This window comes from Candoia aspera, chromosome 6, assembly GCF_035149785.1.
Source record: "Candoia aspera isolate rCanAsp1 chromosome 6, rCanAsp1.hap2, whole genome shotgun sequence".
Lineage (NCBI taxonomy): Eukaryota > Metazoa > Chordata > Lepidosauria > Squamata > Boidae > Candoia > Candoia aspera.
The window spans coordinates 66,173,539-66,187,510 of record NC_086158.1 but is presented as its reverse complement, the minus strand read 5'-3'; the positions used below and the strand labels follow the sequence as shown (position 1 = coordinate 66,187,510).

Here is a 13,972-nt window from a genome sequence, read left to right as displayed (position 1 = left end):
GCAGGGGTCAACCATTTCATGAAAAAGGGTCCCATTTAGAATTCTGCTGTGGGTTGCTTTTTAAATAATATGTATAGGGGAGCATTAGATGTGTGGTGTTCATTAAAACAGAAGAAAAACTACTGCCCAGAAAGATTACATTAGTATGTGTATAATCCACTGGGGTAACTAAGAAAAATGATGACTTTTATTCAGATTATTTAGAATAAGTATGTGTGTTGTGAATGAATTATTCAACTACCATTTTGAATTAAATGTTACACCTAAAATGGTTCATTTAATACTCTTTTTTGTCAGAATAGTGGTCTGAGTAAAATAACCAGAATTTTAACAGCTTGGCATAGTAATTTAAATAAAGGATTTTACATTCTTTACAAAATTGCAGTATTTAGTTTAGATGAGCAAACAGGAGAGGAATTAAATTAAGAGATTTAAGGAAAGAAATACAGCCTGAAAATAAAATGAAGCCTTGTTCTTGCATCGGAATTATTAGATCTTGCATTCTGCATATACAAATAATTCAGCAACGTTCACTGGAATTATAAATACAGCAAGATCAAATTATAAATGTAATAAAAGAAAATATCACTATAATACATACATATAAGTATTTGACATAAATTAAATAGGCTTTAGCATGTACATAAAAAGTTTCAGTAGCAATACATTAAAATTATAATGCCTAAAGAAAACATTTCAAACTACTGGAACAAAAAGGTTCAAACTCTTTTTAAAACAGATTCATAAATGTCCTTTTCAAAATGATCAATACAGTAGGCATTCTTCTTTAGGGCCTCTTTAATCCAAGTCATTAAATGTATTTGAAACTCATTATCAAGAATCTTTTCCACATTAGTTGTCTACATTAAATATGAGCCTATATAAAGCATGTATACCACTGAACCAAAGTTATTCTCTGAATTTTCTGGGCTGTTTGCAATGGATGGCAATAAATAGGCTTGTACATAAAAACTATAGATACACGTAATTATTGTGAAACTTCCTCAGCAAGCACAAGAAATAGAAAAGGCCCATCTAGGCATTTTCCTGCATTTCAGTAGAGCTATGGTGGTACAGTATAACTGAAATGCATGCATGATTCTCAACATCTTCAAGCACATGGCTGCTTCCAAATATATTTGTGTTTAGTGCAGTAATTCGAAGTGCTGCTCTAAGCAAGCCAGTTTTATAAACTTGTAGCACGTTCTGCAATTGCCATACCCCAACCCACAAGCTCTAGATGTAGTTTTGGATAGGGTGATAAATACACTTACAGATATTACCACAAGCAGGCATAGCACTTGCTTATACTTCCAGGCCCTTACCAAATTTTAACTTTACGTATATTTAGAAAAAATATCTGCATATAGCTATACTATTTCTATTCAGGCATTACTCCATATAGTATAGACCTAGTGCATAATGAGGAGAGGCAAAAGTCAATCCCCAACCTTTGCAAGTTCAGGATAAAGTTAGGAAGAGTGGTGTGTCCATCAGTACAAGAACTTAAAATCTCTCTTTAGACTGCTAGGGATAGAGGCCAAAGGTATACTTAAGGCAGAGTATGTCCATGGAACCTTTTTCCTCTTTTTGGGGGTGGGGGGGTGGGATAGTGCGTTCCATTCAGTCTTGACTCCCTGCAGTTTTCTTGGCAACATCTTTTGGAAGTGGTTTCCTAGGGCTGAAAGTGACTGGCCCAGGTTCATCCAGCTAGCTTCATGCCTAAGGCAGGACTAGAACTCACAGTCTCCCGGTTTCTAGCCCGGTGCCTTAACCACTACACCAAACTGGCTCTCTTTCCTCTTTGTATATCCTTTCTAATGTGGTTTGGAATAATACCTGAATAGGGTTTATTTCTTCAAAGAGAAAATGTGTGCTTGTTTGCTTTTTCTTCATCAAAGATTAACTGGCTAGCTAAAGTGGACTCCGAGGTGGGCTGACTCTAAAAGTCTAGTGAGCTCATAGCTGCCAGGCCCTTTTTATCCGCTTTATATAGGAAAATGGAAGGAGACAGGCAGGGCAGATCCAGATTTAGGCTACCCAATTTCCACAACATTACCCAGACTAAATTAATCTAGAATGTTATGGCTGACTGGTACAAATCCTGTGGCAATGTTTATATCTGAAGCACATGCTGTTAGCTCAAAACAGGGCCCCTTCAGCACCACTCCAACATGTTTGCAAACAGATGTGTATGTAATGAGGGCTATACAGCAGTTTTCTAAATTGTAGCTGTTGGTCAGAGATTGCCCATCCCTTATTCCAGGCATATATAGAACATGTTCAACTCTTGTGTTTTGCATTGCAAGAGAATATAAAAAGCAATCTATAATGTTTCTTTTTGGTTAGCTAATCCATAGTTAACAACCTTCTCCTTGTCGAGCTTCTAATATATTGTTGATGGATGTAGGATTTTTCTAGAAACATAGTTTGAAATAAATGGCTTTAATGTTTCTAGTTGTTCACATGTTCCAAGTTAAACCGGAACTTAACGCTTTGGTAATCAGTGTCCATTACTGCACAAGACAAACTGAATCACATAGTGACTGTTATACAGATCAGAATATATAATTTCTAATCATTATTTGGCATTTATTAATGATGTTTCATTCAATGTTAAAAAAAGTGTGAAAAATATTTAATATATTTGCTATATCCTTATATGAAGTATAGCAGCCTAATCTGACTGAACATCTCTGAGCTTAAAAAGAAGCTTTCTAATGTTACAATCCTTGAATCTTGTAACATTTCCATTATTGGTTAGATTCAGAATTTTTTTACACATGGGACAAATCTTGTCATCATATGGGATTACACAGAACCAAATACCCTGAAGAATATCTAAGAAACAGATTATGTTGGGTATTCTGGCTTTCTTCTCACAGAATCCTACAGAATTATTTAAAGTCAGTTACTGCAAAATATATTGGGAGGAGACTAGTTGGATTTATGTTTAGAGTGATTTGTTCATACTGCACCACTCCAAATAATCTGTTTTCTGTAATTTATCAACAAGTATGAATCTAAGGAAATCAGTCCTTTTCATTTATGGATCTTATGTGTATTTTTGACAGAGATTTTATTTCTATATTACTTTATTGAATAACATAGTTCTGGTTTTTAACAATGATACATATTTCTGCAAACATGCAGAACTTTTCTCTGCTTTTGATGGGTAATTTAAACACAATGCTATCCCTTAAATGATTCACCCAGATACAGTTATGTGTTACAGAACTTTCCAAATCTGGTTCCCTCCAAATGCGTTAGACTCTCATAATCCTTCAATCAACAATACAGCCATTGATGTTTGAGTAAGGATAAAGTACAACACATCTGGGTGGTGCCTGTTTAGGGAAAGTTGGCTTAATGAAGACTATATAGGAAGCAGCCAAGAACTCAGTGTTATGGGCATGGATCAATAAATAAACACCAGCCAGTTGTAGTAGGCTGGATTTACCAAGAGGTATGAAGTAAATTAAATTGGTGACTGTTTTATGTCAAGTGCAAAGGTGCTTATTTGGATAGATACATGAGAAGGGACTCAGGAATCAAGATGCCTGAAGGACATGTATTTCATTCAAGGCTTCAAGATGCTTAAAGTAATTCCTTATTTTATCCTCCACCCCCAAATCTACACAAGATGACCCTTTTACAGAAGATCAATTTGGAAAAAAAACCCAGAGGATTATTTTTAAATTTTCAAAACAAAAAACAAAACAGCACTTTCCACATAACTCATTTAGAAGTGTTTGATATTCCCAAGTTTGCCAGGAGCAGTTTCCAAAGCAGTGTGTGGAAACTGTTTATTTTCTCAATGGATTTTGGTCTATACCACAGTAAATTGGAAAGTTTATTCTTCTAAGGTGTTTTAAAATTCTATCAGATTCCAGTATAGAAAGCTTACTTAGTATTTCTTAACCACATAACATTTTTTTTTTGAGGTTAGAATCCTTAATATCAGTCACTTCATACAATAAATGTGATTCTTTAGGTGCATATAACTGTATGTATGCATATAGATTTTTTAAAAGAAGATGTAAGCAACTGTGCTTAAAAACAGTGTTAGGCTGCTAACCTGAATTGTTTAACAATTAGAAGTAATTAAGTAAGGCCAAATGTGGAAATTTTGTTGTCTTCTAGGTTATTAAAAGTATTCCATTTTCTTTTTCTTCCAGAAACAATTTAAATGTATGTAGAATTAAAAAGAACAGGAGCTAAAGTAGAATGACCATCTTGCAGTCTACATAATTTTTAATAAGGCATTTATAATTCATAAAACAACCAGACAAGCCAGATATATTGCATATTATATTGACATTTGTATAAATTTATATAAATTATGCTTGTGCTTTTACATATATACCTTCTAAAATATGGGGAAATAAAATGTATTTTCTATTTTGTTAATTCACTGTCATCTAGTTTGTTCAGACTATATGTATGATGCAGACTTCTGAAGAGCAGTTCTGCTCATCAGTAGCTCCACCAGGGAAAGGATGGGTGGACATTTCTAAGAATATCTCCATCACTGTTCTTACACTATGTTGTTCCAGAACAACTTTTTTTAAAAAAGAAAATTCCATGGGGAATTGAGGGGGTGGGGAATTATGAGAGGTAGAGAGTATAAAAATAATTTACCCTCTTCCTTTGGCAACAGCTTCTGAAAACATAAGGAAATCACTATTTCCCTTTGTTGGCATCAAGAAAATGTTTCTTCTGTTCTAAGAACTTTGAAATGTTGCAACAGCCATTAAAATGAAACTATAGAGTGCAACTGCTATACAAGTCCTATCAAGATGATTGGGTTTTGTGCTTTTTAGTACATGATGGTTTGCACATGAATAGCTCAACCTGAAGACCGATAGGTATTCTGACATCTACATGGTGCTTCTAAGTTCTGGACTCATGTAGGCCACATTAGAAATAAGAATATCTTTGCTCATTTTGGAAATATATAGAGGTAGTCCTCACTTAATGACCACAATTGGGACCAGAATTTTGGTTGCTAAGCAAAGCAGCTATTAAGTGACTCCAACCCAATTTTATGATCTTTTTTTATGGTGGATGTTAAGTGAATCACTGGGGGAGTTAAGCGAACCATGTGATTGTTCAGTGAATCATGTGGTTCCCCATTGATTTTGCTTGCCAGAAGCTGGCTGGGAAGGTTGAAAATGATGATCATGTGACCACAGGATGCTGCGATGGTCATAAATGTGAAGTGGATGCCAACTACACAAATTGTGATCACATGACTGCAGGGATTCTGTGACAGTTGTAAGTGTGAGAACCGGTCATCAGTTTTTCAGCACTGTCATAAGTCCGAACCATCACTAAACGAATGGTTAAGTGAGGACTACATGTATGCACTCTGGAGATGAGGAGAAACAAGATTTATGGGGACATAGTACAGGGGATCATTATTTTACTCAAGTGCCATGGATACTAAAGGAACTCAAGTAATTAAGGGCATTACTGTGAATTGAATATTGAAAAATTGATATTCAACTAGGCTTAATAATGACAAAGCCATTCATTAAGTTTTATTACCTTCAGTAGCACTTAGTAACTGATAAATTAAGTTAGATTGCTTTATACCGAAGATACACATTTTTCTTTATATAAATGTAATATCTGGCTTTATAGCTATTTATGACAACAGAACAAAATTTCTTGATACAAAATAGTTTCAAATATTGATCAGCTGGTTTTAAGTTAAATATATATTCTGTTAATTCAATAAAATAAAATAACTTAAAATTATATTTTAAGACTGCTTAACTAAATTTAAGAAACTCCATATTTACACTGTTGTATTAATTGAGAACTTGCATTAAAACAGAATTTCCTAGAATCCTGTTTTTAAAAATATACATTTTTTAAAAAAGTTAAAATGAAATGTTGCTTATGGAAGATTTATGTTCCTCTCTATTCTAGTTGTGCTTAATTGTAAAGATCAAAACAGTACCAAAGAGGCAAATGGATCTAATTGGTATTGACAAAATTAAGATAAATATTTAGAATATTCTCACACTCTAGCACTTTGTACAGTGTCTACCTCAGTGAACTGTCCAGATTAATATTAATGATGTTATATGAGGATCAAATATATTAATGACCACAATAGCATCAACATAACAAAAACAAGAGACAGATGTAAATCTTATTGAAATGAAGACTCAAGAATTTTTGTCTGTCTATCTTGGGTAGCCCATCTTCATTTCAATCCAGTTGTACAACATCTTTGTAGGGTAATCATTACCAATAGAAGAGAATATCTGTAGCTCAGGGTTGAACTGTGGTGTCCTTGGTGCTAACAACCAAGCTCAGAGAGCACCAAGGACTCCACAGAGTCATCATTAAATGGAATTTGCTTTAAATAAAATATTTTTCCATGACAGCAGGATGATTTTTTAGCTCTAATAAATTTACTCTTTTTCCTTTTTTATATAGATATTAGGGGCTATATAAAATAATTTTTTAAAAAATTAATGTAATTTCAAACTTAAGATTAGAGATAATAGGTCACAATTTCACATGCATTTAGACAAAATATGGGAAAGATTCAGCCAAAATCAAGGAGATTTAAAGTTCTGTTAATATGTTTTGCTCTTATATGGGCTCCCAGTGATCAGTGGGCTGTCATCCAAGCCACCGATCAGATCTACATCGGTTTAATTTCAGCATCAGTGCTTTCAGACTTTTAGCTGGATCCAAAGTCCCATTAATTTCAATGGGAAATATTTAAGCATATGCTTACTAAACCCACTGAAATCAGTGGGCCTTAAATATGCCTAACATAGGCTGGATTGTGCCTGTATTCATAACAGTATACACTGCAATATATTGTACATGGGCATCAGTTGTTTAAAACTAAAAACAACAAAAACACAAAACCTTGACCTAGTTAGGGTTACTACACATGCAGACACAGGTTTTGCACATATTTCTTCAGCTGAATGGGTAGTCCAACATGCACCTATATTCTGCTTATACAGCTTTCCTCCTTTATCAACCAGCTGGAGTGTACATATTAAGTTCTTTCAAAACTAGGAACTCCCGTAGCTCAGCTCTTTCCTTTTACCACCAAACAGCTGACTAGAAGTTTATTTTATTGTATGAAAAGGGTCTGTGCATACTCCTTTGGATCAGGGTGGAAGCTTATTTGAGTCATGTATACACCTGAAGAGACTTTCAAAGCAAAACATATATGATCATATGTACATTTAGAATTTTAAAAAATGGAAATAAATTAACATGATTTACAAATATCTGTACAGATGATTAAATAAAAATATGGCAGGCATTTTCATTTGAAATTAGCATAATCAGAAAATATATCAATGAAATCTTGTACCACTCTGTAGCAGAATTCATACTGTTCCTGCAGGGGCAAAAAAGAGACAATATTATGTTTGAACTCTGTTGAACTGTATTTAACTTCAACACTAAACTGTAGTATCATAATAAAACATCACAGAGATAACATGTTCATCACTTTTTGTTACATGTTGCAGCACAGCTATCTATCAAGTGACACTGCTTAGATTAAGTCTACTAATGTAAAACAATGAACATAATAGTTCTTTCCTCTGAAGAAAGTATTCAAATGAGAAGCGAATCCTATTTTTTATATAGGAACTTTTATATATTTTCATAAATGTGATTTTTTTCAATTTATTGATCTAAATTTGAGCATACGCTATTAATCCAAAGTCACTGCTCACTTTAAAATAAGCTTTCATAGGGTAAACAAAAGAGCAATCCTAATTTTTGCTGCTTGCCAGGATAAAAACTGATTAGATGTTTTCATCTTTTGCCTTTCTCTTTCTTCTCTATGCTCTTATTCATAACTGGTTTTCAGCTTTGTTTAGAGTGTGCCAGGAAAATAAGGGGGACCCAAAATTGTATCCTAACAACCTCTAACCATCCTATAACTGGGTACTTCTACCACTGGGGAGGAACTCTGAAGGTAAATTTATACAGGTAATCCTCGACCAGAATTTGGGACTGGAATTTCCATCACTAAGCAACGTGGTCATAAAGAGTGTGTTATCACAGTGGCACATCAGGAAGGCTCTCCTTTGTGCCCATGAATGGAGAGGGTACAAAACAAAATAGTCACAGAGATGGACTGTCTAGGGAGCTCAATTTCTTTTTGTGTCCTTTTTGGAATAAAGGTTACTTAGCTCCATGGTCAGCAGTTTCTCTATGTTCCATACAGCTGATGGAGGGAAATAAATTAGCCCTATGCAGGACTGGGCCTGTTTAGAGCTAAATCTAGCCCTTTTAGGATTAGCTAATTGGATTAATTAGCCTTCATTTCTTCTCTAGTTTGGAATTTCTGTGACATCACCAGCCTTCCCCTATTGGCTCAGTTCAGCATGTTGTGGAAAGCAGGACCTATATAAAGGACAGGTACTGGGCTGTTCATTCTGTTTTCTTTTCTTTGGAGCCGGGCCTTATTTTCATAATGATTTCACAAATCCATGGCTATTTTTCATTATCTTCTTCAAAACAAATGTCTGCTAATTGGTAAACAATAATGACAATAGTAAAGACTGAAAAGGAACATTCGGAATGAACTCAATAGCTTCATTCAATGTACCATTTTTTTTCCCTCTCAGTCTTTGGAGAGGCCTTCCCAATGTTACAAATTACTGTTGAACTTCCTGTATGTCTTCTGCCCAGTACAACATAGAACAAGATCTCTGATGACTTTTAGGTCATGCCAGTTTAACATACATGATAAATTCTGCAGAGTATCAAAAAACCCAAAATGCAATATTTTGTGCCAAATTCAAAGTTCAAGGATTTTTTGCTTTCATTGTATGACAAGTATGTAGGTATGTATGTATAATGGTTATAAAGTTATGCTTGAATTTCCGCAGGCAATATTGAAACCCAAGAAAGTTACAAGAAAACATACTTTCCAATTTCAAAGAAATTACCTTCAATGCTCCTGCAGGTATAATAAATTATAAAACAAATGTATATTTATAAACCTGAACTCAATTAAACTGAACAGGAAAAACTTCAGAGTAGTCATACATAGAATTTCACTACATTTTGGTCATCTCTCTACTGTTTATTTATTTATTTACTTATTAAAATTGTATTCTGCCTTTTGCAACAGAAGCTCAAAGTGGCATATATAGTGACTTTGGGCCAGCCACTGTCTCTCAGCACAAATTAATTTTAACCCAAAACAACTATCTACATGAGGTAAGTTGAGCTGAGGGAGAGTAGGTGACTCAAACTCATCAGTGAGCCTCCATGAACTAGGACTAATTCTCCCCACTTCTAGTCTAATTCCTTTATTTATTTATTTATTTATTTGTCACAGAAAATAACAACATTGGCTTGCGCAAGCCAGTCCTATTGTATGAAGATCAGATAAAGCCTCTATATTTCCTCTCAATATATCATTGCTATATTATCATTTGTGGTGAAGCAACATACCAGTGTTTGCACCATATGAGGTCTTTGCAGCCGTAAACTCTTCACAGCTTGAAATACATCTAAGAGCCCCTCAGCTTTGACTCGCTCCAAAATATTGCTGAGTGCTATGAATGTACCTGTTCTTCCAGCTCCAGCGCTATAAGACAAAGAGAAACAAGTTGACTTACCAAAATCATATGCAGAAAAATAAAATATACATGCTGAATTGAGTTTCTGCTAATAGGAATAAGTTTAGTAGCCTCTATAGCTCTATGCCTCTTCAGGAGTAGCAGACGTAGCATGCATTTTTCAGATTTGCTTAATTTAATTCATACAAATAATATATAGATTAATTAGTCATAGAACCTTCTTCATGTTGCTGCAAAAATAAGCTTTTTTAAAAATTTAAACTTTAAAACTGTTCAAATAGTGAATGTTGATTTTGCAGTTACTTCCTTATAAATAAAGATTCATCTGGAATGAATTTATCCATCCACCAAGCTCCAGAGGAAGTATCTACTGGAGAAGAGGGAAGGGATAGTTATTTCAATGTTGTTTCCCATCTTATTCAACTCTATAGAACAGCATGGGAGTAGGCATTGGGATATTTCAGAGCAGTTTGAAAAAAACACCAACTTTCACAAACTTCTTCAATTATGTCTGAATTTAGCCTATGTAAACTGCTGTGATGGAATGTCTAGTAGACCCTGGGAAGATGGAGGAGGGACAAGGGCTCTCACAAATAGAATTCCTTCATTCAGAGGAAGGGTAAGCATAAGAAAGAGGTTCAGAAGAACTCCACCTTGTTTACATTAGGTATAACTGGATCTGGAGAATTCTGTCACATTACTCTGTTAACAATAAAGAACTTTCCAGTTCTCTATTTCAGTATTGGTAATTTATGAGTCTAAAGCAAGATGTGAATTATAATTATAGCGAACAAGATTAAATGAATACATCTTCAGGAATCTGAACAATTTATCCAGCAGAAGTTAATGGAGATTACAGGTTTGTTAGCAAGGTCATTTTTCATATTCATCTGGAATTCCAGGTGCTCCCTACAGCTAAATCAGAGTGGCAGTGGCACGGCCTCATGCCCTACAGAATCCATTATGAAATCATATGTTGTGGACAGCTATATAATTGGTGGTGTGCTACACCACCACACCATGTGAATTTCATGCTGTGGTAGCATGATATACCATGGCAGCTCTTTTTCCACAGCCCACTTCTCTCTTTCATGTCTGACCAGCAATAGCAGCTTGTGGGCTCAGCTATCCATGTTCCAGTAACCTCCAGATCATTCTATTTTAATACGTCATGAGTGAGACTACCTTTGGGAAAAATTTGGAAAATTATAGGTAGTTCACAAAGTAGCAACAAGATTATTACTTGAGATCAGAAGTTACATTTTTTTAGAATTTTTTTATCCCTTTATTATTTTTAGAAATAACTCAAGGTGGCAAACATACCTAATACCCCTTCCTACTCCAATTTTTCCCACAACAACCACCCTGTGAGGTGAGTTGGGCTGAGAGGGAGTGACTGGCCCAAAGCATATTACATTGTGCTAAAGTTTTGTTAAGCGCATTGGCTCCCTTGTCAGTTTTTAGGACTAATCCACTGATGGTTTTTTATCTCAATAGTCTTTTATGGCTTGAGACCGAGTTATCTAGAGCATCATCTGTTTCTATATGCACTTGCCATTATACTCAGCCTCATCACTGGCCACTTCAACTGCTTCCCTACTCTGCAGCTGTAAATACAGTAAGTGGCAGCTGGAAGAAAGGCTTTCTGATTATTCTTTCCTGGAGACAGTACCTACTGCCTCTCCTTCAGAGCAAAAGTGCTTGCTGGCTTTTCAGATTCAAAGTTTCAAAAGAGCACGAGGGAAAAAAATAATGTAAAATATTTGTTTACCTGCAGTGTACTGTAATGGGATGGTTTCCTGTCTGCTGCTGCTGTTTTTGAACAGCTGCAATGAGGTCAATCATACCTTTCCCTTCAGTAGGAATGCCAATCTCAGGCCATCCATGAAAATGAAACTGTCGAATAAATCTGCCTTGCTTCTCCTAGTTATTCAGAAGTGAGAAAGCCACAAGTTTAAAGTGAATTTAGTAGGGAAAGGAAATATGTTTAAATACCAAAGTGTCACCCACTTTTCTGGGAGTAATTCCATTAGATGTAGCAAGACTTACTTTTGAATAGACACATACAAGCTTGCAGAGTCTAGTACATATTGCAAAATTTATATGAGCAGCGTCTTAAATTAGTTAATCGTTACCTTGTCGTGGTGCTGGAGCTTGAGCACCTCAATGATGCCATGAGCTAAACCATGAAGGGCCACCCAAGACGGGAAGGTCATGACAGAGAGGTCAGACTAAATGCGATCCCTGGGGAAGGTAATGGCAACCCACCCCAGTATTCTTGCCGTGAAAACTAAATGGATCAGTACAACCAGAGATATGTCAGTATACCATCGGAAGATGAGACCCCCAGGTCGGAAGATGGTCAAAATGCTACTGGGGAGGAACAGAGGATGAGTTCAACTAGCCCCAGACGTGATGACACAGCTAGCTCAAAGCCGAAAGGACGGCTAGCAGCCGACGGTGCTGGTGGTGAACGGCGATGTTCTAAGGATCAACACACCATTGGAACCTGGAATGTAAGATCTATGAGCCAGGGCAAATTGGATGTGGTTATTGGTGAGATGTCAAGATTAAAGATAGACATTTTGGGCGTCAGTGAACTGAAATGGACTGGAAAGGGCCACTTCACATCAAATGACCACCAGATCTACTACTGTGGACAAGAGGACCACAGAGGAAATGGAGTAGTCTTCATAATTAATAGTAAAGTGGTTAAAGCAGTGCTTGGATACAATCCAAAAAACGACAGAATGATCTCAATTCGAATTCAGGGCAAGCCATCTAACATCACAGTGATCCAAATATACGCCCCAACCACAAATGCTGAAGAAGCTGAAGTAGAGCAGTTCTATGAGGATCTGCAGCACCTACTGGACAACATGCCTAAAAGAGATGTTATTTTCATCACAGGAGACTGGAATGCTAAGGTGGGCAGTCAAATGACACCTGGAATTACAGGTAAGTATGGCCTGGGAGAACAAAAGGAAGCAGGACATAGGCTGATAGAATTTTGCCAAGACAACTCACTCTGCATAACAAACACTCTCTTCCAACAACCTGAGAGACGGCTTTATACATGGACTTCCCCAGATGGACAACACCGAAATCAGATTGACTACATCCTTTGCAGCCAAAGGTGGTGGACATCTGTACAGTCGGTAAAAACAAGACCTGGAGCTGACTGTAGTTCCGATCACGAACGTCTTCTTGTACAATTTAGGATCAGACTAAAGAGATTAGGGAAGACCCACAGATCAGCTAGATCTGAGCTCACTAATATTCCTAAGGAATATGCAGTGGAGGTGAAGAATCGATTTAAGGGACTGGACTTAGTAGATAGGGTCCCGGAAGAACTCTGGACAGAAGTTCGCAGCATTGTTCAGGAGGTGGCAACAAAATACATCCCAAAGAAAGAGAAAACCAAAAAGGCAAAATGGCTGTCTGCTGAGACACTAGAAGGACCCCAAGAAAGAAGGAATGCAAAAGGCAACAGTGATAGGGGGAGATATGCCCAATTAAATGCAAAATTCTAGAGGTTAGCCAGAAGAGATAAGAAATTATTTTTAAACCAGCAATGCGTGGATGTGGAAGAAGACAATAGAATAGGAAGTACAAGAGACCTCTTCCAGAAAATTAGAAACATTGGAGGAAAATTCCAGGCAAAAATGGGTATGATCAAAACAAAGATGGCAAGGACCTAACAGAAGAAGAAGAGATCAAGAAAAGGTGGCAAGAATATACAGAAGACCTGTATAGGAAGGATAACAATATTGGGGATAACGTTGATGGTGTGGTCAGTGAGCTAGAGCCAGACATCCTGAAGAGTGAGGTTGAATGGGCCTTAAGAAGCATTGGTAATAACAAGGCAGCAGGAGATGACGGCATCCCAGCTGAACTGTTCAAAATCTTGCAAGATGATGCTGTCAAGGTAACGCATGCTATATGCCAGCAAATTTGGAAAACACAAGAATGGCCATCAGATTGGAAAAAATCAACTTATATCCCCATACCAAAAAAGGGAAACACTAAAGAATGTTCAAACTATCGAACAGTGGCACTCATTTCACTTGCCAGTAAGCTAATGCTCAAGATCCTGCAAGGTAGACTTCAGCAATTCATGGAGCAAGAATTGCCAGATGTACAAGCTGGGTTTAGAAAAGGCAGAGGAAGTAGGGACCAAATTGCCAATATCCGCTGGATAATGGAAAAAGCCAGGGAGTTTCAGAAAAACATCTATTTCTGTTTTATTGACTATTCTAAAGCCTTTGACTGTGTGGACCATAACAAATTGTGGCAAGTTCTTAGTGGTATGGGGATACCAAGTCATCTTGTATGTCTCTTGTATAACAACCAAGTAGCAACAGTAAGAACAGACCACGGAA

The 13,972-nt window shown here is 36.4% G+C and overlaps 1 protein-coding gene across 1 annotated transcript in view; it reads right to left on the bottom strand.

Annotated features, from left to right (window-relative positions):
• Positions 1–417: 417 nt before the first annotated feature.
• PTPRE (protein tyrosine phosphatase receptor type E) overlaps positions 418–13,972 on the bottom strand; it is a 164,191-nt gene continuing 150,636 nt past the window's right edge. The window contains exons 19-21 of the mRNA XM_063307347.1: positions 11,362–11,513; positions 9,463–9,598; positions 418–7,384 (exon numbers count right to left, since the gene is read on the bottom strand). Of these exons, the coding sequence (XP_063163417.1) occupies positions 7,310–7,384; positions 9,463–9,598; positions 11,362–11,513 (363 nt within the window). The 3' untranslated portion in view covers positions 418–7,309. The remainder of the gene's footprint in view (positions 7,385–9,462; positions 9,599–11,361; positions 11,514–13,972) is intronic.